The sequence below is a fragment of the Podarcis muralis genome, chromosome 2 (genome assembly GCF_964188315.1).
Source record: "Podarcis muralis chromosome 2, rPodMur119.hap1.1, whole genome shotgun sequence".
Classification (NCBI taxonomy): Eukaryota; Metazoa; Chordata; class Lepidosauria; order Squamata; family Lacertidae; genus Podarcis; species Podarcis muralis.
Window position 1 is genome coordinate 22,387,901 of NC_135656.1, and position 26,781 is coordinate 22,414,681.

General features: G+C 44.0%; 1 protein-coding gene across 5 annotated transcripts in view; it reads right to left on the bottom strand.

Annotated features, from left to right (window-relative positions):
• TEX2 (testis expressed 2) overlaps positions 1–26,781 on the bottom strand; it is a 97,348-nt gene that overhangs the window by 11,360 nt on the left and 59,207 nt on the right. For 4 of the 5 annotated variants that reach the window (XM_028712711.2, XM_028712721.2, XM_028712729.2 and 1 more), the window contains exons 3-9: positions 21,781–21,981; positions 18,682–19,021; positions 15,666–15,913; positions 13,740–13,886; positions 12,312–12,411; positions 5,408–5,540; positions 693–818 (exon numbers count right to left, since the gene is read on the bottom strand). In XM_028712711.2, the coding sequence (XP_028568544.2) occupies positions 693–818; positions 5,408–5,540; positions 12,312–12,411; positions 13,740–13,886; positions 15,666–15,913; positions 18,682–19,021; positions 21,781–21,981 (1,295 nt within the window). The remainder of the gene's footprint in view (positions 1–692; positions 819–5,407; positions 5,541–12,311; positions 12,412–13,739; positions 13,887–15,665; positions 15,914–18,681; positions 19,022–21,780; positions 21,982–26,781) is intronic. The other variant, XM_077924017.1, reaches the window with a different exon arrangement.

Here is a 26,781-nt window from a genome sequence, read left to right on the forward strand (position 1 = left end):
TGATAACAATAACAATAACAATAACAATAATAATTTATTATGTATATGCTGCCCACCTGGCTGGGTTTTCCTTGCCACTTTGGGCGGCTTCCAACACATTAAAACATAATAAGACACCAAACATTAAAAACTTCCCTATACAGGCCTACCTTCAGATGTCTTCTAAAGGTTATATAGTTACTCATCTCCTTGACATCTGATGGGAGGGCGTTCCATCGGGTGGGCGCCACTACTGAGAAGGCCCTCTGCCTGGTTCCCTGTAACCTTACTTCTCCCAGTGAGGGAACAGGCCGAAGACCCTCAGAGCTGGATCTCAGGCTGAACGATGCGGGTGGACATGCTCCTTCAGGTATGATCTCTTTGTTTTGAGATCCAGCTCTGAAGGCTTTCTGGTGGTGAAACCTGCCCCCCAATTTCTGCATGTCTGAAGCATCCCAATTACTTCAGAGGTCCCTGTTTTGGTTCTGGGTGCTTCAGAGAGAGCCGCTTTTGTTTCAGACAAGCCCCATATCATTTCAAAGTGACCCACTTCAGTTCGCGATTTGGTATTTGTCCAAATCCAATGAACACAACCAAGTCTGGCTGTAACACTTGTTGATGCACACTCTTTACCTAGAGAATGCTAGTAATGTGCTCGACACAAAAACAGAACGAACAATCTCCTTGTACCTCCAAGACACAGACTAACTCACCCTTCTCCTCCTGGCACTAGAGGTTTCTCGCTGCCTGTTGCTTCTGGAGCATCATCTTCGTCTGAGGAGCCAGCACTAGAAGATTCCTCATCGCTGTCTGCAAGGCAATATGCCCTTGGCCTGAAACTGAAAAGAAGGACACATTTCAGTTTTGAAGTGACACCTTATTAACATAGGTTGGAAACAGGGTTTTTGCTCCTTGCATGACTAGACTATGCATCTTCCTGTTTCCCCAGTTAAAAATGTGCGGCGCACCATGCTTTATTTATACAATAATTACTTACTCCAACACAGCTGTGCCGAGCCTAGCTTAAAATGAACGGAAGCATGTGTGAGTTTCTTCCATGCAGTCAAATGGAAGGTGAAGAGACATTTCTGCACAAGTGTCTTTCATGACAATTAAATGCAATGCAAACAATTATAATACCAAACTAGGATGAGCACTTTGACTAAGCACAATTTTTTGACCGGATGAGACATGCTTGGAAAGTCAAATGGGTTTCTGAATGAAACTTGAGGGTTGCTTTTGTGAGCACCATGAGCTTCCAGGAGTTATTTTCTTGCCACCGTATCATATAATTTCCCTCTTATTGCCCTCTGCACACATAGCTGAGCCCCCTCTACCTATCATAATAGTTGCCGGCAGCAACAGAGTTAGAAGTGTTTTAGACAAGACATTTGGTAAGTAGCAGTAAAGGCGGTGATGGTCATAGAGTCAAAGTATAGCTGGCATATTAAGAAGGCCTGAGACAATATAGGGCAAGTCTAGGGAATACATCTTGTTGAGTCTCTAAGTATTCAAATGCAGTATGTATTGAGGGGTTCCCAGCAGGGGAGAAGCCCCAGGCATTGCAGTGTTCCCCAACCTTGGGCCTCTAGCTCTTTTTGGACTACAACTCCCATCATCCCTTGCTAGCAAGACCAGTGGTCAAGGATGATGGGAATTGTAGTCCAAAAACAGCTGGAGGCCCAAGGTTGGGGAACACTGCTCTAATGTTATGATTGCAGAACTGCCACCTAACCCAGAATTACTAAAAACAATACGTATATGGAACAAAACCTAGATGGTAATCCAAAGAGCCCTAACCGGCAATTTCTCTGTAATGGGTGTAATAATCTGTTATGGCCATTTCACACGCAAGTTGCATGTTCTCAAGTGGACATTCCTTTCCAAAGCCCTGTCCTAACAGTAAGCTCAGATTTTTCTTAGTCGCCAGCAACCAGACAAAAACAGAATACAAGAGGGCTATCTGCAAGCAGCAACTTATCATGGTGTTCAGGTAGTAACATGGAAAAGCTGGCCACCAGTACCACCCTGCCAATTTTTCGAGACAGCCATGATTTTTTCTCCCACGCCCACTTCACCCAACCAGGATGGCTAGATGCAAAACATTTGGCGATGGAGAATTTAGGCCAGGTACTGTCTTCTGTCAGCCTAACCCACCTCACAGGGTGGTTGTGAGGTTTAAGTGAGGAGGAGAGCCATGTGCATTACCTTGAGCTCCTTGGGGAAAATGGCGAGACAAAAATGAATGCGTGTTCATGGTAATTTGAACACACAGCCTTAGTCTGCATTACTAGTCAACAAAACCAAGCTCAGCTGGATACCAGGTAGAAACATCATCTTCTATAGAATATCCGCAGCTATATAAAACAACCCTGGAGTAAGCCAGATAGTTCAAGGAGAGGTTCTTGAGTAATAACCCTTTCACTGCAACATGTGCTGGCTATAGTGCAATAACGGCTGAATATACACGTGAGGATGAAGGCCTATCAAGCTTCAAGAGGGAGACTTTGAAAACAGTTTTTACTGTTAGCTTTTCCCTGACTGCAGGATGGGCAGAATTAGGTGTGACAACTCCACAATGGAGGAATGTTGCAGTTTATTGATTCTATGGAGCAGTAAAGACCAAATGGAAATTAGCAAACAGCTGTATTTAAAAAAATGAAAGAAGAGGAGCACAGTAGGGAAGTTGTGCTACTCCTGTTGGAGAGATAAAGGTAAAGGTAAAGGGACCCCTGACCATTAGGTCCAGTCATGACCGACTCTGGGGTTGCGGCGTTCATCTTGCATTATTGGCCGAGGGAGCCGGCGTACAGCTTCTGGGTCATGTGGCCAGCATGACTAAGCCGCTTCTGGAGAACCAGAGCAGCACACGGAAACGCCATTTACCTTCCCGCCGGAGTGGTACCTATTTATCTACTTGCAGTTTGATGTGCTTTTGAACTGCTAGGTTGGCAGGAGAAGGGACCAAGCAACAGGAGCTCACCCTATCGCAGGGATTCGAACCGCCAACCTTCTGATCAGCAAGTCCTAGGCTCTGTGGTTTAACCCACAGTGCCACCCGTGTCCTATGTTGGAGAGATGCTTGCCTCTAAATACAAAGAGGCATAGCAGGCAACATTTCCCTTTTTTTAAGGGAAATTCCCTTATTCCGAATAGGATTCCTCGCAAGAAAAGGGAAAAGTTGACAGCTATGCAAAGAGGGCACACACATCATTCCCTAAGCCCAGCTTTAAACATTCCAAGGCAACTGGGGAAGCACAAGAGAGTGCTTCCTCTCGCTCAACTAGCCCAGAAGTCATTCCAGTGATTCCGGCTAGAATCACTTAAGGAGCAAACGCAGAAGAAAAGTTAGAGAGCACCTTCAAGCAAATTTAAAGAGTAGAAAGAATTCAGCCTTGATAGGTAGCTAGGGTAGGAGGTTGAAGACAGATATTAACTTCAATGAAACTCCATGCCAAGGTTTTGTTAAGATAAAAGCAAAAACCTTAGAGAGCCGGGTGGCTTCAGTTACCGAAGGGGTTAACAGCTTGCAATACCATTGCCCCTTATTTCCAGCCAAAAAAGGCCCTTTGAATGGTCTCAGCACAAACAGAATGAACACTCCACAAGGGATGAGATGATGCGACAAGTACCACTCACCAGATCAAAACAAATCCACAGATTGACGAATCCAAATATTACCAAAAAAAGGAAAGGAAATGAAAGCGGGAAGAAAACCAAAAAAACAAATACAAGTTAGAGAAGATACAGTATGGAGAAATTGCAAGCTACCTTTACCTAGGAGGGGCTCTATTTGGCCAACATAAAGCAAACAGTACTAGCCAGCTGACATTTAAGCAAAGCTCTTTTTATTGCAGGTTAGACCACGCAGCAACACTTGAACATTTGACGCAGTATCGGATACTTGGGTTTCCAAAACTGCATAAATGTACGCCAGTAAAACTATTAATATTAGACAAAATATTGATACTGATTCTTGGTAATAGGTATAAAGGGACTGAACCAATACCTGGGAGAGACCCACTGAGGTCTTGTATCTGTGCAGAGAGGAGATGCCAGCCAGCCACAATATAATGATGTGAAATCAATGGGGAAGAATAACGCAAGCCGAAAAGCTGGGACTTTAGACCCAGTTCTAGCATAGATATGACCTCTCTTCCTTTGGTCTTACTAAAAACATACATATGCCCACCGATTATATTTTTTTTACATATATAATAGGTGCCCTGTGTTTCTGTGCTCTTGGCATATAATGACTGCTGTTTGTCTATTCTCCTGCAATGTGGACAACAAACATCCAGCGTGAGCAAGGAAAAGTGCAAAGCTTCTAAAACGGGGGGGACCCAACACCCACCCCAAACCTAAAAGGTACACAGAATATGGGCAGGATGATGGAGGTGGAACGAATGTTAGGAAGAACCAATGCTCCCTTGTGGCAGCCTCTTCAGAATTTAAATTGGACTGAACATGTACTCTAGTGCTGCGCACAAAGACACAGCTCTTTAAAACAGAAGTAGCCAATGTGGTGCCCTTTGGATGTTGGGCCACCGACTATGCTGGGTGATGCTGGCAGGAGTTGTAGTCTCTGGAGAGCATTACATTAGCCATTACATTACATTTTAAACCCCTGGTTTAAAAGGTTTACAAAAAATATTATTTTTCTCTCAGTTCATTTATTGCTTGCAACCAGCTTTTTATTTAGCACTGATACATAAAATTTTTATTTTTCCCCTTCTGCCCCCTCCATTCCTACTTGGGATCAGTGCCGGATTTATGTATAAGCTAAACAAGCTATAGCTTAGGGCTCCACTCTCTTGGGGCCCCTCTAAAAAATTAAAGAGAAAAAACTGGATGTACATTTCCAAAATATAAGATAAAAAACAAATAAAATAAAACAAATGTGATTAAAGTACATATTTTGTTATGTGCAAACGGCTTTAGATACCTATTAGGTCCATAAATTACCATATACCATATATTCAACACAAAAAACAGTGACAATTTGTTGTTGACAAAGGACAGCTGCGCATATAAAGGGCCTCATTACCTTCAGTAGCTTAGGGCCTCATCAAACCTAAATCCAGCCCTGCTTGGGATAGAGAAGCTAGAAATTAAAGAAAAAATCTATTTCCAGAATGATCTCTGTCCACTGCCATTACCATTAGTTTATTAGGGTACAGTTTAGCTAACTTTGAAGTTGTTATTCATCAGTCTACAGGTGGTCACAAGACTTACTGACCAATCCCCGCCTCTCACTTTTGAGATCAGTTTTAGCATAGTGCGACAACTTCCCCAAAACTGTAATCAGTTATTCATTATAAAACTCCAGACTTATCAGCTCATTCAAACACTATCTAGTACAGAGTTTTATGAAGAGCTTTCTGTACTTAAAAAAACACACCAAAACAGTAGGAAAAAAATTCCTTACCCTTCTTTGCCAATTTCTCCAACTTTCAGTGCTTCACCTAGAGGTTCCTTTCCAAGTTTGGTCAAATTCATTTTGGTCTCCAGGGTCATTAGAAAAGATCCACTGTAAGATATTTCCAAGTCAATCCAAAGCCCTAGAATTGTTGGGGAAAGCAACATTTTAGGTATGACTGAAACTACCACACAATGTCCAGGAAAATGCTGAAACACACAGAGCGAGATTGATCCCTACCTCTTTTTTCAAACCTCTTGTTTTACGTTAGGCCAACACTATCACGACTAGTCAAATAGCAACTTAAGATTAAATAACTAGACAAAAAGCAACTTACAAACATGATACGGGGGAGTACTCTGCAAGTCACCGAATCTAGAAATGTTAAGGGCTTAAATAGTATTCATCATGCTGGTCTCAGCAAGCTGCAACTGTGTTTTTAATTGGACTAACTTTGGTCGGAAAGAGAAGGCAGTTCCCCTCTTGCAACACAGAAGGTGGCTCAGTAAAGAGGAACCAGCTTTCCTCGGCATCTTAGGAAAGTCCAAAGGCCACTTTCACTATCATAGGCCATCATACTGGTTGCAAAGGCATAATGTAGGGGTAAAGGTAAAGGTACCCCTGCCCATACGGGCCAGTCTTGACAGACTCTGGGGTTGTGCGCCCATCTCACTCAAGAGGCCGGGGGCCAGCGCTGTCCGGAGACACTTCCGGGTCACGTGGCCAGCGTGACAAAGCTGCATCTGGCGAGCCAGCGCAGCACACGGAACGCCGTTTACCTTCCCGCTGGTAAGCGGTCCCTATTTATCTACTTGCACCCGGGGGTGATTTCGAACTGCTAGGTTGGCAGGCACTGGGACCGAGCAGCGGGAGCGCACCCCGCCGCGGGGATTCGAACCGCCAACCTTTCGATCGGCAAGCCCTAGGCGCTGAGGCTTTTACCCACAGCGCCACCCGCGTCCCTAATGTAGGGGTGGGGACTCCTAAAACAGGGGTGGGGAACCAGCAGCCCTCCGGATATTGCTGCACTCTCAGCTTCACTTTCAGCCCCAGCCAGCATGACCAATGGCATAGGATGATGGGGAGGCCATAGTCTGAAAAAGGGTTCCCCGTCCCTGTCCTAAAGATTAGCAAAAGGTCCTGTGAGGCCTTCATATGTGTACCTGTGCAGAGGAATCTCTGCAGATCAGCTGATTAAGAAGGAACACCCTACAAAGGCATGCAATCTGCAGCTGTATTGTACTGTTTACTGAAATGACAACCTACATTCCACTGGACTTTATATGGACTGCTGTTGCAGAAATAAACAATTAAGAATATTGCCACTGTAAGTAGTTCTATAGATACAGTGGAACCTCTATTTGCGACCATAATCCGTTCCGGAGGTCAAAACGGGTCACTGGGAGAGGCGCAGGTGTGGACGGTGATTGCCCACTTCTGTGCATGTGCAAACGGCAGCAAACCCACCGGTTACTTCCGGGTTTGCCGTGGTTGTGACTTGGAACAACGGTAAGAAGAGGTGGTGGTAAGTAGATGTTCAACTGTACTGGCTAAGAATCAAAAGGCATGCAGCCCTTGGCTACCAATTGTGCCCTTGGCTCCAGCTGCTTGCACTCCACTGGAGAAACTGCTCTGATGAAGGCCCCCTGGGCTTGGAGCAGCTTGCCAGGCAGTGCATCAGGGAAGGAGGCAGCGACAGAAGCAGAAAACTCTGAAGACCAGCTGCACGTGCAGAGCTACCCTGACCGACCTTTGGATCCCGGTCATAAAACATGGAAGCATCGGCAATTGTCTTAATTGCCATTCACTTCACGTGGGCATTCGTTTGTTCGCGACATATGAGTGATGGGAAATGATCTGCAGAACGGCTTGCACGTGAAGCGCTCTCTGTTCCTCCGCGCAACATCCCGCAATTATGAAAGGAGGAAGTTGGAGAGAACATCTGCGAGGCAGAGAGATAAACGGCCGTTTAACAGGCTTGGAACTTTGTTCCTGCCTTGCTAATGAAGGAAATGAAAAGAAGGAGCATCTCAGAGCTTATGCAACGCTAATGTTTACGATGAACTGGGAGGAAGTGTGTTCTTGGCCTGGAAGAGTATACAAGCTGATGATGAAGACCAAAGGTCAAAAAGCATCCAGCCAGATCTCTGACTGCAAGAGGATAGCTTTTAGAACGTGTTCTTGACATTATAGGATACATTTAGTGGGATGTGTGCCAAAATCTTTCCTGTTGTTTTAATGTAGTCCTCTACCATGATCTACCAGATCGTGAAGCTGAGGCTCCAATACTTTGGCCACCTCATGAGAAGAGAAGACTCCCTGGAAAAGACCCTGATGCTGGGAAAGATGGAGGGCACAAGGAGAAGGGGACGACAGAGGACAAGATGGTTGGACAGTGTTCTCGAAGCTACCAGCATGAGTTGACCAAACTGTAGGAGGCAGTGGAAGACAGGAGTGCCTGGCGTGCTCTGGTGCATGGGGTCACGAAGAGTCGGACACGACTAAACGACTAAACAACAATAACCATGATCTCAGATAACCACAGATGCTCAATGGAGTATCTTCAATATCCTTGCTTTCCATGAACTTCAGGCTGCACATAGGCATCCACATCCAAATGCAGAGACTGTTCCAATTTCAGTAGGTTGTGCTAGCTGGCACAACACTTTGCACATCCAGCCAAAAGTAATTATTTTCCCACTCAATTTGTTTCAAACCTAATCCTGCTCCAAGTAGCTCAGGCTGGTGAACATCATCCCGTGTCCATTTTATTGCCACAAAAACCCCTTGTGGTAGGCTGGAACAAGGGATAGGTGTGGGATCTGAACCCATGTCTTTCCAGTCTATGCCCTGCACTCTAACCCAGCAACAGGCAAAGTGATGCCCTCCATATATATTGCTCCTACCAGTCCCAGCCAGCATTGCTGATGGTCAGGGATTGTTGGAGTTGCTGGTTCAGCCACATATGGAGGGCACCAAGCTGTTCTAACCACTACATCACACTGTCTCTGTTTGGACAAAGACGGCAGACGAGTTCAGAATCGTCAGCAACATCAGAAGAACTACAAAACAAGTGCTAGAAATCAAACTTGCTAGATCACCATAGCATCTTTAATCTTCAGTATGCTGAAATTTTACAGTTTAAAATTATCCTGCAGTGACTTCTGCAAGTTGGGCAGGTGTCTTCTCCTTTTCCGTCTAAATTGAATACCTAATAAGGGACATTAAGCTCTCTAACAAGTAGCGGCCTATGAAGCAATAGAAGCCTTCCTATCTCTGGTCCAGTCACATGCAATACAGGAGGAGGCATCTCTTTCATTTGCTGAAACAAGCTTTCTAAATCATCAATAAATACGAATTTTTTGAGAACAAACATTTAAGGGGGCAAGGATGAACGGGCTGAAAGAGATTTAGCATCCACTCAGAATTTCTAAGAATCAAAGTATTTCCCTTCAGCACATTGCATTTGAAATTAGTTTCTTAAAGATTTTTCAACATTCCATTCCTTCTAAGGACTTGATAGGCAGTGACAGGCATATTCTGCAATGCCAACTCTAGGTAATAACCTAACCAGTTCAAGAGGAGTCAGGGAATTCCTCTGCAAGATATGGAACAGTTTATTCCCAATGCAAAAAGCAGTTTAATCTTATCAATGAACAAACCGAATCGTAAGCACAATACAATATTTCCCCTGCATGGAAAAACGAGATTTGTCTTTGAAAAATCCAATTTCCTCCAATAAGCCACAGCAAACAGCATCTTGCAAAAACAGTGTGGGAACAGTTAAGAGCCCATGAAAACTATAAGCTACGTTTTGTCATTGTGCGTTCATGCCTGTTATTTCAGATGCAGAAACTTAGCAGTCTGAAAAGTGCAGCATGGAAAGAGGAAGTGGCTTTCCGAACAGCCAGTCTTACTAATTACTTATAAAAAGCAGAGTCCTGGAATTTGAAATAGGAGAGTATGAATAATTCCCATTTATCTTCCCACAAATGGACAGAACTTTCCCCTTTGGTTTCAACTGATGAAATGAAAGGGCACCAGAAACAGTCAGATTCCACATGTATCTGTAGCCTTAAGCTCCCACTTATGTAATCAGTGAGTCAGCATGCTCCAAATACCAACAATTCTTTTTAAAAACAACAACAATATAATGAATCAACCAGAGGAAACAATTCAGAGGATATTTCCCTCTGCAAAGCACAAATCCGAAGTTTTCAAGTATCAGAAACACCAGAGGGGAATTAAAAAAGCAGGTGTGCTGTGCAACATAGCCCCAGCATGTTTATATTCTTTTACAAAAACACAACCTTACAAATCGCTGGCTGGTGACAGACAATAGTCTGAGAGTTGAAGCATAACGGTGCCATTGCTTTCCATACTTTAGACATGGTTTTTGTTTGTTTGGTCCTATACTATTGGGTCCGATTACATTTTCTTTAGTTTAGCCTTTTTCTAAAACAAACCATTTCTTTAAGCACTAGAATTCGGGCAAAGACATAATATCTAGAAATTAAATATTATTGTTAGCTTTCTACTTCATTGTTACAAAAAGAGATTCAAATAATTCCAAACAGACTTATATGATATCATCTTCATCTACAGGCCTCCCCTGCAAGGCCATGCTCAGCTGGAAGATTCTTAATTTCAGGGTCATGGCTTCATGTTGGGGGAAATAATAATAGTAATAATAACTTTATTATTTATACCCTGCCCATCTTGCTAGGTTTCCCCAGCCACTCTGGGTGGCTTAAAGGTAAAGGACCCTTGACAGTTAAGTCCAGTCGTGAACGACTCTGGGGTTGCGGCGCTCATCTTGCTTTACTGGCCGAGGGAGCTGATGTTAAAATTTCCCAATACAGGGCTGCCTTCAGATGTCTTCTAAAAGTCAGATAGTTGTTTACAGTGGTACCTCGAGTTACAAACGCCTCAGGTTACAAACGCTTCAGGTTACAAACTCCGCTAACCTGGAAGAGTTACCTCGAGTTGAGAACTTTGCCCCAGGATGAGAACAGAAATCGTGTGCCGGCGGCGCAGCAGCAGCAAGAGGCCCCATTAGCAAAAGCGCGACTCAGGTTAAGAACTGTTTCAGGTTAAGAACGGACCTCCGGAAGTTCGTAACTAGGGGTACCACTGTATTTCCTTGAAAGATTCCTGCACTGCAGAGGATTGGACTAGATGATCCTCGTGGTCCCTTCCAACTCTACATTTCTGTGATCTTGGAACTTATTTCTCCAGAACCATTAAGAATCAGCTTCCACATAACTATGAGCACAAATGTGCTTTTCTCTGCCCTGATTGTGGTAAATATGCAGTTTTAATATCTATTTCAGAACAAAGCATATTCCTTGAAGTCACCCTTCGTTCGAATGTCGTAAGCTCTAACCACTCCTCAAAACTAAACAAAAATCAATACATTTCATAATAAATTGAAAAATTTAGAAAGCCCATTGCTTCTCAAATAATAAAATATTTTTAATGTTGTTAGATCAGTTCTGGGGCATTTTTCTTCCCATATAACAATTCAGTACAAACCAATAATGTGTTCATTAAAAAAGAGGGAGAACATTTACCCTTCAATCAGCCAGCTAGCCAGCCATATCAAAACCTATTTTTTTATCGGCTTCCTTCCTTCCATCATGAAACTCAAGGTGTCAAGCATGTTCCCAGGCAAGCTCCCAGACAGACACCGACCAACCTTAGACCTGCTCACAGACCATGAAGCAATGACTTGGAGCATCAAAACACAGCTGTAAAACCCAAACAAGCCAAAACAGCTGTAACCTTACAGGTTGCAATATATGCAACACTGCATTTTGAGGAAAGCCTCTTTATCAAGGAAACTTATTCACTTACTTCCAATGCTTCTCCTAAATGCTGGGATGGCTAACCTTTGGCCCTCTAACATCACTGGACTCCAAATACCATCAGCAACAACCAGGGAGGATGGAAGTTGTAGTCAAGGAACAGCTGGGATGACTACGCCTTCCCCATTCTTGTTCCTATACTTCCTAAGGAGCTACTTGAGGCTACCTCACTTCTGGAGCGAGCAAAAAGTGAAGAAGCCTCAAGAAACTCATTAGGAAACAATCAGAGACACTGAAGACAACCCCTTAACATCTTTTGGATCGTGATTCTGACTTTGGATGTTGACACAAAGACACACACACACACCCCTGCAGAAATATATTCCTGGTCAGCTCCCCACAATTTGGACATTTCCTCAGGCTCAGTCATAAAACCTGCTGTCTTAGGACGATATTTTGCTAGCGAGTCCTGTCAGCTCAAGGATTTTCACTTGTGCAACAGGACTTCCCCCCTCCTCCTCTTGCACTGCCCCACAACCTCCCCCCAATCTGTTCCAATGGGCTGGGGAAACCCCCTAACGGGATATCTGTTCATAAACCCTCCCTCAAATGTTTTTTAAGAAGTACCACCAAATTAGGCTTGCCATACATCAGGAAAATTCCTGGCATGTCCTGGTTTTCAGGTGTAAAAATGGCATCAAGGGGGGACTTAGCTCAACAACTGCAGGTGTCAGGAATTTAACTTTTTGAAATACGGCAACCCCACACCAAATACTACTAGTATTTCTGCTCCCATGCTTTTCTGGGAAGAAATCCCCCTTCTGAATACATGTGTGTATAAACTTTAAGATTCAAAAGCACAAATCTTGCCATTCAATGATAAATGGTAGAAAGGCTATAAAAACAAGTAAAACGAATTGCCAAACAAATGTTATTACATAAAAAACAGACATTAAAGTAGCATTTACAAGCATGGCTATCCCTCCGCAATCGTTAGAATTGGAAACACGATTGCCAACTGCACCCCGTCAATTGTTTGCTGGGAATAGTCATAGGATAGTTATGCTATCAAAACAATCTACAAGGTTAGAAATCTGATATGTTACCTTTATAATCAATGGCAGGTTTGCAGGCTTGAAGGATTTTCGGCATGGCAATTCCCATGTCCAGTTCAGTTAGTGTTAGTTCATTCATGAAATACGGCAACTGAATGAATGAAAAAGAGAGTCTCTTTAAAGCATTAAAGTACATGCAGTATCCAGAAATTAAGTCCTATTGTGTTCAATAGGGTTTACTAATCTGACTTCCTAGTTAAGTGTAACTGGAGCCAAAGTATTGAGAAGATATGGAGGAGGTTTCTTAAAAGCAGGGGTGGGCTGAAGATGGGTGCCGGGGGCCACATTGGGCACCATTGTGTGGAACAACAGAATATAAATTTTAATATGATCATATTATTTCTGGTAGCCACACACTGCCTGTATAGAACGCTTCACTAGGTAGACTTATATTGCATATAGGAATTCACTTCTTGCTTACATTCTTAGGAATGCAAACTCAGGATACTCACCCTGGGGATTCTGTTGTTGTTTTTTAAGTAGTAACCTATACAATATTGAAATCCCACGATATCTCTATCTCTATCTATATCTATATCTATGATATTCAAAAGGTAATGTTTCAAATACCTTGGGCTGAATCTAGGCTTAGTAGTCATTTGTGTTTAGGTTCGAGAAAGGTAATATAACCAACATAGGTTACTGCTCTTTGCAAGATAACGGAGAGGGATAAAATGTTATTACAATGTTATTTGCACTATCAGTTAAAAGAACTGAATACTTTGGTCTCTTGTTTGCCCGCGGGAACAGACACGAAGACTGAAGCAAAGCCCTTCTGGAGACAGATTTCTGAGGGTTTTACATTTCCCAAAATGGTCAGAAAAGCTGGCAAGCCCTGCTTTATCCATCGTTGTAAAGAGCGACATTGTTAAGTCGCCCCTCACCAGCCAGTCCCAGGGCAGATTAATACCATTTAACAGTTCACAATTAAAAACAGATTACAGTCACAGGAATTGGGTGGGTACTGAAAACATGAGTCTCAGGTGTGCAACACCAGGAAAAAGAAGTGGCAGGAGAGAGTAAGTGCAGGGGTCGAGAAAAATTTCAATTTGTGGGAGGGGAATCAATATACGGACTGAACAATCCAAGCCCCGCTTTGAACCAGACAAGAGTAGGGATGGGGCCGGATTGGGGAGAGATGTTCCTCTTTCTGGCCCTGCAGGTCTACTTCAGCTTCCCACTGCCTAGTGCCCAAGGAATGATGGCAGGCGGATGTGACAATGACAGGATCCCCAATGGATTCACCAGCAGAAACACACACACCCCCCACATGGAACTTTCCAAGTTGGGGTGAGGCTGAGTCAGCAGAATGCATCAGGGCTATGGATGCAGCCCTTGTTACTGAGCTAGCCTGGAGCTACACAGTACGTTCCCTATTCTAGAAAAAAGAGAGACGAGTCTTGGGAAAACGGCCCATACCTTTATTTTGCTGAGCTTCATTTGTATCTTCTTGGACACCATGTCAGACCAGTACTTTTCTCCCAAGAAATCCCAAAATATTCTTCCCAGCAAGGCGTTCACCCATGCTTCCTGCGTCTCTTCTTCACAATGGGCATCGGATGGCAACTGGTAAGAGAGAGAGAGAGAGAGTTTCCCTACTTTTAGAAACTCTGGCGTGGCTATCGAAAATGTACAACAACACCGACCCTGGGCTGCTAGCTACACAGCAGGCTTCACGGGCTAACAAGAACCTCTCCATAGAAAGGGGTATCGTTTTATCTCCCCGACGACGAGTTAAGCTTATTCCACAAGCATAATTCAAAGGCATTTCTCAACGTGGACATTCCTCTGAAAACAATGGGTCATTTTAGCAATGCTGAAGAGTTGGTGCCAACAGAGTTTATTTTCTTTTTGAAGAACGCCAACACTAAGAAGGTACCCTGAAACCAGGCTGGAGACAGAAAATAAGGGGGTGGAGAGAAGCTTTGCCTCTTATACTGTGCAAACATTTATTTTGCTCCCCTGTCCCCTCTGGTCAAACACAGCGGAATTGCACAATAACCCAAGAGGCTAATAGAACTATACAATACAAGTAACCCTGTCTGTATAAGACTGTCCTAAGAAGTCTTAGGCATGGTGTGGGGAGCAGAATCCCTTTTCTCCCGTCTTAGTACTAACTGCACTTCTTTCTCATGCTTCTTTGGTAACCCCAGGGAGCACACATCTAACGGTGAAGAAAATGTTGGATGTTGCACATACCTGGGGAAAGAAAGGAAACACGAGCAACTCACACTTCCTGAGGAATGGCCGAAGTCACACAGATAATAGTAGTAGATTGTTAGTGGGGGGCACATATACTAATAATAATAATAATAATAATAATAATAATAATAATAATAATAATAAATCATTTTATGCCCCACCCATTTGGCTGGGCTTCTCCAGCCACTCTGGGCAGCTTCCTGCACATATAAGAACATAAGACGTCTAACATTAAAAACTTCCCAAAACAGGGCTGCCTTCAGGTGTCTTCCAAAAGTTGTGTAATTCTTTATCTCCTTGACATTTAAAGCTATGGCTGGCCACATTTAGCCTCTGAAGCTGCATGGCTTTTTTTCAGCTGGAACTCAGTTTCAGCACCTCTCAAGTGGACACCATTGCCATTACAGTGGTACCTCTGGTTATGAACTTAATTCATTCCGTTCTCAAGCTGAAACCATTCTTAACCTGAGGTACCACTTTAGCTAATGGGGCTTCCCCCCACCGCTGTGCGATTTCTGTTCTCATCCTGAGGTAAAGTTCTTAACCCGAGGTACTACTTCCGGGTTAGCGGAGTCTGTAACCTGAAGTGTTTGTAACCCGAGGTACCACTGTACAGTGATACCTCGGGCTACAGACGCTTCAGGTCACAGAAGCTTCAGGTTACAGACTCCGCTAACCCAGAAATAGTACCTCGGGTTAAGAACTTTGCTTCAGGATGAGAACAGAAATTGCACAGCAGCGGCACAGCGGCAGTGGAAGGCCCCATAAGCTAAAGTGGTGCTTCAGGTTAAGAAGAGTTTCAGGTTAAGAATGGACCTCCGGAACAAATTAAGTTCTTAACCTGAGGTACCACTATTTAAGAGAACAAGGGAGGCGTTCATGGTGAGTTCCGGCACCTCTTTTTCTGGAAAGACAGAACTGGTGTAGACACCATGGGCAAGGGTGCTGCAGCACTGCCCAACACTACCGAGACATTGGGAAAGGCCACAGCACGATTCAAATTAGACAGAAACTGATGGCACTAAACGTGGGTTGAGCCCTTGCCATGCTCACCCTGCCCAAGAGAAACCTCTTGGAAACAAGAGAAGTTGAAGGGTGACCATAATATTTCAGGGCAGATCAGTTAATCCTTGTACACCTCACCTTCTTCACAGCCGTAGGGCTGCTTTCTGCGCTGTGGACTGGGCTGGCTACAGGGCTCGCCTGTTCTTGTGGAATGCACCTGGCCATATACATGTTGTAATCCAGAAGCATTTTTTGTCTCACGCTGGCTGCCAGTTCCTTCTGCTTTGGCTGGGAGAGAATTTCATCGATGCTCCCTTTGCTGCTGCTTCGGCTGTGGGTCAGAGCTCCAGACTGGCTGTCGGATCGACTGTGTGCTGGCAAGAATCCTAAAGGCCGGGAAGGGAAAAGGCCTCCGTCATTAATAAGTAATCAAATAGGAAACTCAACGACCATGAAAGTCAGGAGTTTAAGATGCTAAGATTCTAGTGAGAGGCGATGGCTACAAGGCAAGTCTTAGAAGAGCAGGATGAAAAGCATGGGGGTTTTGGGGGGGGGGGGTGTTACACTATCAGCCATGAAAGTGGATGCAATAAAAATATCTGCCAAATTTCTGTACATTAGAAATGGGTTTTCATTTAACCACGGGCGCAGTTTGGAGACATCCCCCTCTCACTTGTGTCCCCCTCATATGTGTTTTTATTAAGTCGTCAGTGAAACATTTTTTGAATTTTTACACTGCTGTGCCAGACAGTGCTCCAAGGCAAACATCAAGCAAAGGGGTTACTTGCAAGTCTTTTCCAGAAGCTTTCACACATATTATCTTAAAATCAGCAAGGTGGCTTACAGCAATTGCAGGAAGCAACTCCCATGTGGAAGGGAACCACAAGGAAGGAAGACATAAATACAGGAATTTCCAGGGGAAAGGTAGCCAAGCCGCAGCTGCAACATGGCTGCTTACAGTGTTTGGCTGCATACACACCAAACATTTAAAGTATGTCTCTTCCCCCAAAGGACACTGGGAACTGTAGTTTGTTAAACATACTAGGAACTGTAGCTCTGTGTGGGATAAACTACAGTTCCCATGATTCTTGGCGGGGGGAAATAACATCCTTTTCAGTGTATGATGTGTAAGCAGAGCTTTTTTTTTCAGGTGGAACTTTCCAGAACTCAGGTGGGCGCCACTGCCATTATAAGAGAACAAGGGAGGCGTTCATGGTGAGTTCCGGCACCCCTTTTTCTAGAAAAATAGCACTGATGCTAAGGAACCTAACCATACAATGGGAACAAGATTCCCATCAGGTTTCTATAATGAGCAGAAAGCTATACCTATCCCTATGGACTTTTAGCAAAAATCCTCCTCCTCTGTTTAATATACCTGGGTGAGTGAAGCTGTAAGAAAGGGAAAGCCCCTTGATAGAGGCAGCAGTATGGATAAACCTTCATAGGCTATGAGAAAAAGAAAAACCTCTGAATGACATTGCAAACAGAATAATTGACAGAGCAATCTTGATTTGGGCCAGGTAGAGCAGAGAAACCGATCTAGCACCACATCCAAAGCCCTGTCATCTCACGCTGGTCAGGGCAGAAGGGGAGGACAGGACAGCTATTCTAATTTTCTGCTTTGCCAGTGGATGCAGAACTGCTGGCAACACACCCCTCCCTGAAAGGCCCCATTTCAGGACTTTCAGGTTGCTAACAATGGCAAGAAAACCCCTAGCAATAGCTCTCTCTCTCTCTGCTCGCATGGCTGAAGCTTGGACTTCTGCCACAGCAAAGCCCATCCCAGCTGGCAGGATTCTTCGATGCTGGCAGAGGCTGGTGGAAAGGCAACTATACCCAGCCTTAACCTGCTCCATCATTCGTGTTGGAAGGGAGAGGGTATAGGATTGCCCTGTTAATTTTAAATCAACAGAAGGAGCAGATTAAATCCCTCTAAATAAAAATTCTGTAAATTCAGCAGGTTATGCAAACCTGACAAGTCTGCATGAATTGAATTTGTATATTTGTATTTATTGCATAAAACAGGCAAGGACTGCCCACCACAGTTAATAGAAATGATTATTTTGAACAATGGCAGGGAATGTGCAAACCTAGGGGGAGGACTGTGTCCTGAAGTTAGTGAGATAAAACTCTGTGTTTTGAAAAAGCCTGACATCACTAAATGCTTAGCAGAACTGCCTAAACTTCCCTTGGTTCCTATTTTATTTTACTGATGCACTATGCACTCCAAGGTTCAAATTATGGCCAAATTTCTAGATTCTACATCTATATTGCTAAACGATGTCAGAGCTAACTTAGGCACGTTGCAAGCTACAAACATTTTGTTCTGCAAATATTTTAAAAGAGGGGGAAAAGATTTGTGATGGGAGAGGAAGGGTGAAATAAAAAAAGGCCTGATTAAAAATTAATGTCTGCTTGCCACATTCGATTTTAAAATTACACATCTTAAGCAGTGTGTCTGATGTTTCTTGCTAATGTAACTTTAGAACATTTAGATTCATGCAAGTTTCAGTCAGTGGTATGGCCTCAACATTTTTCCTAAATATTTTTCTCTGAAGAGTGACTGACGCACATCTGATCATTCTGAAGAAACAGCAGCGTGTTTTACAAAGTGACACCAATTAAATAAAATGTCAGAAGCACTCTAGAAGAGTATACCTACACCCCCCTAAGACACTTGAAAACAGAACGTCCAAACATTTTACAAGGCCCTTTTAAAGAGAAAAGCCAAGCTTTTAAAGAGAAATTGTCAAGCCAATAGAAGGGCAAACTACAAAGTTCACACAACATTTGCTGACGGTCAGACACTACTTTATATTTTTCCTTTAGGAAAGATTTTTTAACAGCAGTAAACATGCTAGCAGATACCCTAAGCTCTATTTCCACCCAAAAGGCTCATTTTGACTCCGTGCAGCAAAGTACATATGGCAGGATATTAAAATGCAGATAGTTAAAAATGGATTAATAAATGCACGACGACTCTGGGAGGAGTTAAATTGTCCCCAGACTGCAGTCTAGACATGTTCTGTTTAACACACTGAATGCCCAAATGTTCCTTCTGGAATATATGCCACTTCCAATGAATCTTTTATAAGCTGGTATTTTGAGCTTGCTACAAGAAGAATCTTAATAATATGAGAGATCAGGCTCCTACCAGGCTTTTGTCCACACACAGCAATTGGCTTTTTCCCTTCAGATTTCAATTTGGAAGCCAAGAGGAACCTCTGAAACCATTCCTCCTTCTCCCTACCAGTCCTCCCAAAGAGATAAAGCACTTGGTCCTTCTGAGTGATGGACTTCGCTCCATCCTGAGGTTGCCTCTTGGGTTCTTCACTGCTCGCTTCCACTTTTTCTACGGTGGGCTTCTCTTCCGAGGTCTCTTTGTCAGCCTGGGCTTTAGCCATGAAGTCATCTTGTCTCCCAAGCTCAATGCAAATAGGATATTTTTTGTTCCAGATTCTTTTCCGGGCCAAACTTTTGGGTACCAGGTGAATCTGGAAAACAAGTTGCGAATTCATTTCATTGGCCCACCACACCGGGCAGGGAAATACGGAACGGTAGGCATTCGTTGAATACGTAATCAACTGCAAACGACGGTGGACAGGGACCCTCCTTTAACATTTGGACTTCTTGAGCTCTAGGTTTCTTTCCTAGAGTTCACAGAAAGCCTGGGAAGGCTTGGCCCAGAGGAGTTCCCTATCAGTCCCTCTGCTACCCCCTATTTTTCCTCCTGTCAGTCCCCACCCCCAAATAACAATATAAGTTTGGGAAATTAGTGGGAGAGGAGGCTAGTTTAGCTAATAAAGAGTCAATTACTACTACTACTACTACTACTACTACTACTACTACTAATAATAATAATAATAATAATAATAATAATAATTTATTATTTATACCCCACCCATCTGGCTGGGTTTCCCCAGCCACTCTAGGCAGCTCCCAAGAGAATATTAAAAACACGATAAAACATCAAACATTAAAAAACCTGGCCACAGTGATCCATGCGACGGTCACCTCCAGGCTTGACTACTGTAATTCAATCTACGAGGGGCTGCCCTTGAAGCTGTCCCAGAAACTCCAGCGGGTGTAAAATGCTGCAGCGAGGCTCCTCACAGGGTCTCTGCCATGGGAGCATTTTCACCCAGTGCTTTTCCAGCTGCACTGGCTCCCGGTGGAGTACAGGGTCAGATTTAAGGTGCTGGTTTTGACCTTTAAAGCCCTTCATGGCCTAGGACCCTCGTAGCTACGGGACTGCCTCTCCCTGTATGCCCCACGGAGGACCTTAAGGTCCATAAATAACAACACCCTAGAGGTCCCGGGCCCTAAGGAAGTCAGATTAGCCTCAACCAGAGCCAGGGCCTTCTCAACACTGGCTTCGGCTTGGTGGAACGCTCTGTCTCATGAGACCAGGGCCCTGCAGGATCTGATTTCTTTCCCCAGGGCCTGTAAGACAGAGTTGTTCCGCCTGGCCTTTGGCTTAGAATCAGTTCAATTCCCTCCCTCTCTTTCTTTTTCCTTTCTCCTCCTGTGAAGAGGCTGCATCCTAATGTTTTAATCTTGTTTTTTAATCTTGTTTTTTAAATTGTATTTTAATCAACTTGTTTTTATTATTGGTTGTTAGCCGCCCTGAGCCCGGTCTTGGCTGGGGAGGGCGGGGTATAAATATAAATATAAATATAAATATAAATATAAATAAATAACTTCCCTAAACAAGGCTGCCTTCAGATATTTTCTAAAAGTCAGGTAGTTGTTTACTTCCTTGACATCTGATGGGAGGGTGTTCCACAGGGCGGGTGCCACTATCAAGAAGGCCCTCTGCCTGCTTTCCTCTAACCTCACTTCTCGCAGTGAGGGAACTGCCAGAAGGCCCTTGGCACTGGACCTCAAGTGTCTGGGCTGAATGATGGGGGTGGAGATGCTTCTTCAGGTATATGAGGAGTGCTTGATTTCAGAGTGCAGGGCCTGCTTCATCCTGCCATGTTGAGGATCTTCCAAGCTGGAGCAGGTAGCTCCCCCTTAAATTCTAAAATTTAGCACCATCTCCAATTGCAAATGGAGGCAAACAAGAGTCCCAATATAATAAACTCTTTCAGTTCTCATTATTTACTTGTAGAAGAAAATAACTTCTACAAGTTAGTTTAGGGAAGCTTTTAATGTTTGATAGACTGTTGTATTTTGGTGTTCTGTTGGAAGCCGCCCAGAGTGGCTGGGGAAACCCAGCCAGATGGGCGGGGTATAAATAATAAAAATTATTATTATTATTATTATTATTATTATTATTATTATTATTATTATTATACTTGCAGAAGAAAACGAACTTGAGCATCCACAACATTGGTAGTGGTAGTGAACTTTAACACAAGTAGGCAATGCAAGTCTCAACATATTCAAGGCCCTATATGGTGACTTCAACTGAACGAAATGGGCAATGGCATGTCTGCATGGACCCCTAAAAATATCAGTTGCATTATGTCAGTATACTTAGGCACCGTCACCAAATAACCCATTTTTAGCTGATTACATATTTGTCCCATTATTGTGTAATAATTCTCAAGAAAACTCCACAGCCAGTTCCAAAGGGATGTAGCCAATGGTGGCTTTGTGGTAGAAGAAAGAACTGCCATACAAGGCAAGGCACTCAGTTCTCCCCAGTTCCCCTTGCTGTCTTTGAAGATGGAGGCAGCAACATTGTGAAAATTCAGCATTGGAATTTAGAAAGGGGAAAATTAGATATTTAGGCAGACAGGGGATAACACTGAAAACAGAATCCCTGCGTTCTCAACACACACCCCTTCACCAATATACATAGCTCTCACACCAACACACATAAATATTAAACACATGACATCATGCTACAAGTTTTCCTACCCCACTCTAGTTCCATGGCTATTATCTGAGGGGCAGGAAAACATACACCATAGTGATGTCACATTTTGAGTTTCCTTGGATGCAGTAGGACAAAGAGATGATGCAAATAAAATATTTTATTATGTTTGGCAGCAAACCATAATGGCTAGTCCCATTATCCAAAGAAAAAACATTGCAAGAGACTTAAAGTGGTAGCTCACCTGTGACTTTCCAGATGTTGCTGGACTGCAATTCCATCATCCTTCACCATGCTGGATGTGGCTGATGGTAATTGAAGTCCAACAACATCTGAATTGAGTTAGCCACCCCTGGATGATGATGATGATTTTAAAACCCACTTAAGTCTTCATGCGGGAGCTACCCATAGAATGTCATTGGAACTCACCTTGCTTTCTGTAAGATCATAAATTTTCTGGCTAATGTAAGTGACTTCCGGCTTGGCTTCATTGTAAATAGCCCTTCTGGAGATATTTTTGTTGGGGTTCGAAAGTCTCAAGGTGCTTCCTTCAAGTCTCACATAGACAGAGTGAGTCAATGTAGCATGGTATGTCTCTGGATCGTAGTTATGGATCTCATTCATCCAGCCCTGGAGAAGACACAGGAATTTTATTGAAAGGCGATTCAGAATAGTTCCCAAGGCCAATTTAAAATATCAGCCACTGAAAGCCTAAATCCAACAGAACAAGGTCAAACTACAAACGAGACAAAATTAAGGTTCTGTACGGCAGCCACCTCGAGCGCTGCAGTGAGGAACCGATTCCTGCCTTTCCATAGTGTGTCAACCTCATCCATTCCATAATCCTTGAAGAGTAAATACATTTTGACACAGAGCCAGAGCAGGTTAGAGCAGGTTAATGGCAAGGCAGGCCCGAGGACCTAGAAAAAAAACCTGGAAAGCTCCTTATCCCTAGGACCTTCTAAGTGTAGAATTAAACGATTTGCAGCAGTGGAGAAAGGACTAAGGTGGTTAACCTGCCCACGCTTATAAGTGAATGGAGGATGTGGTAAATTATTATTATTATTATTATTATTATTATTATTATTATTATTATTCCCCAGCCCATCTGGCTGGGCTTCCCCAGCCACTCTGGGTGGCTTCCAACAAAATATTAAAATACCGGAACACATCAAACATTAAAAGCTTCCCTAAACAGGGCTGCCTTCGGGTGTCTTCTAAAAGTCTGGTAGTTGTTGTTCTCTTTGACATTTGGTGGGAGGACATTCCACAGGGCAGGCGCCACTACAGAGAAGGCCCTCTGCCTGGTTCCCTGTAACTTGGCTTCTCGCAGTGAGGGAACCGCCAGAAGGCCTTTGGCGCTGGACCACAGTGAACGATGGGGGTGGAGATGCTCCTTCAGATATACTGGACCGAAGCCATTTAGGGCTTTAAAGGTCAGCACTAACACTTTAAATTGTGCTCGGAAACAGTACAAAAGGCCTCACTGAGACTCTTGCTTGCTAGCCCTGCAGGCAAGTCAGAGTGTGCGGCTGAATGTTGCTCAGAAGCAAGGCCTCCATCAGTGATATCTTAGAATGGCAATGGCATCCACCTGAGAGGAGCCACCTGAGTTCTGACAAGTTCTGACTGGAAAAAAAAGCCAAGGCCTTCACCATCCCCACTCACTCACCTCCCCCAAATCCTGGGGACTCCCGGCAAGCAAAACACCCAGGATGTTTAATGGACCTGCTTCCTCTTGTCTCCTCTCCCAAGCGCTACAAAAACATGTGATCTGTATGCTATCGGAACAAAGGGGTCTGCAATTCTGACATGTCCAAAAGCTCTTGGCAATGGCATGGAGCTCAGGCGGCCTCTACTATGCAAACTGAAGTTTAGGCATGGCCCATAATCTCCAAAGAAGGGGGATTCCCCTCTACACACAAACACTTGGCACCATTTCCCTAGCTACAGAAGAGAACAAAACAGCCTCTGTATGCCTGAAGCTCTTGGGTACATGGTTGGTGTCACGTAAGGGCATCATTAATCCATTGCACAAGACAGATGCAACATTAAGGCAAAATATGCTCACTGAGAGCAACAGAAAAGATCCCCCAGCAGAATACCACTCTATAGCAGGAAATGAAAGTCTTACCATAGAGCCATGGTTTCCCTAGAACAGATTACCTTTGAGGCAGGAACACATGCTTACAAAAACGTAATTCAGACCAGTTTCCCCGTTGCTTCCCCCAACAACCCGTAGTCCCTGTCTTCCTTTCAATTTAACTGGGTAATGGAATTAGATTAACCACATGCTGCTCAACTGATTTATTACACCTGTTGGCTCAGGTTTTATAGTTAGAATAAGTGGATTAAGCTCTGCCAGTCTAACCACATTAGAAATCCATCCCACTCCTTTAATCAGTTTGTGAACAGAAAAATAGCACACCTTCATTTCTTCGACACTCTGAATGTTATTGATTAGACCTGGGGTGGGGGGACAATGACAAGGCAACCTTTTCAAGGTCATCTTGCAACCACTTTTCTCAAACTACAGGTGAACAGTATTTATAAAGCAGCAGGTTTACCTACATTATTTATGCCAAAAGCTGTCACCACCACTGGTCTGTATCAAGCAAGCAGTGCTCGGACTGTCAATACGAAAACGGTACTTAACGTTCTCAGAAGTAATTGCATAAATTGTTTTCAGAAGAAATTGTATAAAGGCATACAAAAATATCACATACAGAATACGGGAAAACGACATTTGAAAGGCAGAGCGAGTAAAACGAATCAATCTCTTACTCAATAAGAGCAAGTAGGGTCCCTGGAGTTGCAGATCAGAAGCAAACCTTTTCATAACTCAGGTACTCAAAACATTTTTTACTTTTAGCATCTTGATCATATTCAGAAGGATGTCTTGCTGCTTCACATCCCTGAATGCTGCTTCTCCCCTGGGCCTACCCAAAATGCTCTCTGAACACAGCAACGAACATGTCAGGGAGAAAGCTATCATGGAACCACTCTTTCTTGTGTTCTAGATTTCCACGGCAAGGGACTTTTCATTTGGGAAAGCATTCAAAGGTGCTACCCTGTCCAGTTTTCTGCAGCCATACACTCCAGGCAAACTGTACCAGGTACAGATCCAAAATATGATTTTGGGCTGCCCTTGCTAGCTAAGCTAAACCTTGTCGGTTGCCAACTTCTTCTGTTCCTCCCCTTTCCCTGCCAAGGAATCCCCACTCCAGTCTTTCCTAGGAGAAAGACAGGATGAGAACATGTCGACTAAGCCAGCTAATTCCCCTTCAATGGTGCTTTATATGAAGTACTTTGGAAACAACAATTTGAAACTAACTACTTTTTAACGCAGCATTTCTGCAGCAGCTACTTTCTGCATTAGAATGGCGAGTGCAGGTTTACATAGTTGCTTTAGTTCTAGGTACTTGGCATCCATCAAATTTCTGCTTTAGTTAAATTCAATGGAACGTTAAAAGTGGTATTTTGTGCATAACTGCAGTGCCGGATTAAACTCTATGAAGGCCCCTTGGCAGTTGAAATCTCGGGGGGGGGGGGGGCTTGCAAGAGCGACAACAAACAAGATCAAATCAATATTATTTTGACCCTATGTCACGGGGCCCACAAAATGCATGGGGTTCATAGGCCGGTGTCTACTGTACCTATTCAGTAATCCGGCATAAATAATTTGTGGCACAAAGTTTCATGAGCCAGAGCCCACTTCACCAGATGCTATAGTACAGGGAAGCTTATGCAACAAATCTATTAACCTTTCTAGTGCCACAGAGCCCTTTTCTGTGTTTGCTGTAAATAAAGGTAAAGGGACCCCTGACCATTAGGTCTAGTCGTGGCTGACTCTGGGTTTGCAGCACTCATCTCGCTTTATTGGCTGAGGGAGCTGGCGTACAGCTTCCGGGTCATGTGGCCAGCATGACTAAGCCGCTTCTGGCGAACCAGAGCAGCTCACGGAAACGCCGTTTACCTTCCCGCCGGAGCGGTACCTATTTATCTACTTGCACTTTGACGTGCTTTCAAACTGCTAGGTTGGCAGGAGCAGGGACCGAGCAATGGGAGCTCACGCTGTTGTGGGGATTCGAACCGCCGATCTTCTGATCGGCAAGCCCTAGGCTCTGTGGTTTAACCCACAGCGCCACCCGCGTCCACATTTGCTGTAAATAGGGTTGGCCTATTTCAAAAAGTGAAAACCCAGACACAAAGGTAGCTGAGCTTCCAACACAGGCTGCCATACTTTCAGCTACTTCCGCCCGAATACCAGCCGTGTCCAGGAAATTCCGGATGTACGGCAACCCTAGCTGTAACGCAGTTAACCCCTTCTGGAATTAAAATCAACACAATTCATGAATACCCACCGAATTATATCTTGAATTATTATTTATTAATTACACTTATATTCCGGCCTATACACCGCAGGTCTTGGGGCGGTTCAATCTCAGAAAATTTCTGCATTTCCCTCTGGACTAGAAAGGCACAGAATTCTCTATCCCTTACCTACACTAAAAGTCTCAAGGTAACAATCGTGTGGTGCCTGGCAGTGGGTAAGTACACTTTCCAGGAGTGGGTGGATTGCTCCCTATGGAGATTTGAACATATGAATCATACCGGGTGACACATATATCTCCAATAAACCTGCTCACGGAGACGCCGAGCAAAAACATATCATGCAAATCCGAGCAGGATAATACGCGACACAGAAATGACAAAGGATGCCTAGCAGGAAGTGCAACTTAAGCTGCCTCAAGCAGGGCAAGAGCGGAAGAGAACTCTTCTCCTGCTTTCCAGCAACTGGTATTCAGAGGCAGGCGGCCCCGATTCTAGAGGCAATATCAATGACTTGGATGATGGACTCAAGGGCATCCTGATCAAATTTGCAGATGACACCAAACTGGGAGGGGTGGCTAACACCCCAGAGGACAGGATCACACTTCAAAACGACCTTGACAGATTAGAGAACTGGGCCAAAACAAACAAGATGAACTTTAACAGGGAGAAATGTAAAGTATTGCACTTGGGCAAAAAAAAATGAGAGGCACATATACAAAATGGGGGACACCTGGCTTGAGAGCAGTACATGTGAAAAGGATCTAGGAGTCTTGGTTGACCACAAACTTGACATGAGCCAACAGTGTGATGCGGCAGCTAAAAAAGCCAATGCAATTCTGGGCTGCATTAATAGGAGTATACAGTGGCGTAGCGTGGGTTGTCAGCACCCGGGGCAAGGCAAGTAATTTGCACCCCCTAACCCATGGATTTGCGCCCCCTAACCTGTGGATTTGCCCTAACCCCAGATGTTGCGCCAGGTGCGGCCGGCCCCCCCTGCACCCCCCACGCTACGCCACTGGGAGTATAGCATCTAGGTCAAGGGAAGTAATAGTGCCACTGTATTCTGCTCTGGTCAGACCTCACCTGGAGTACTGT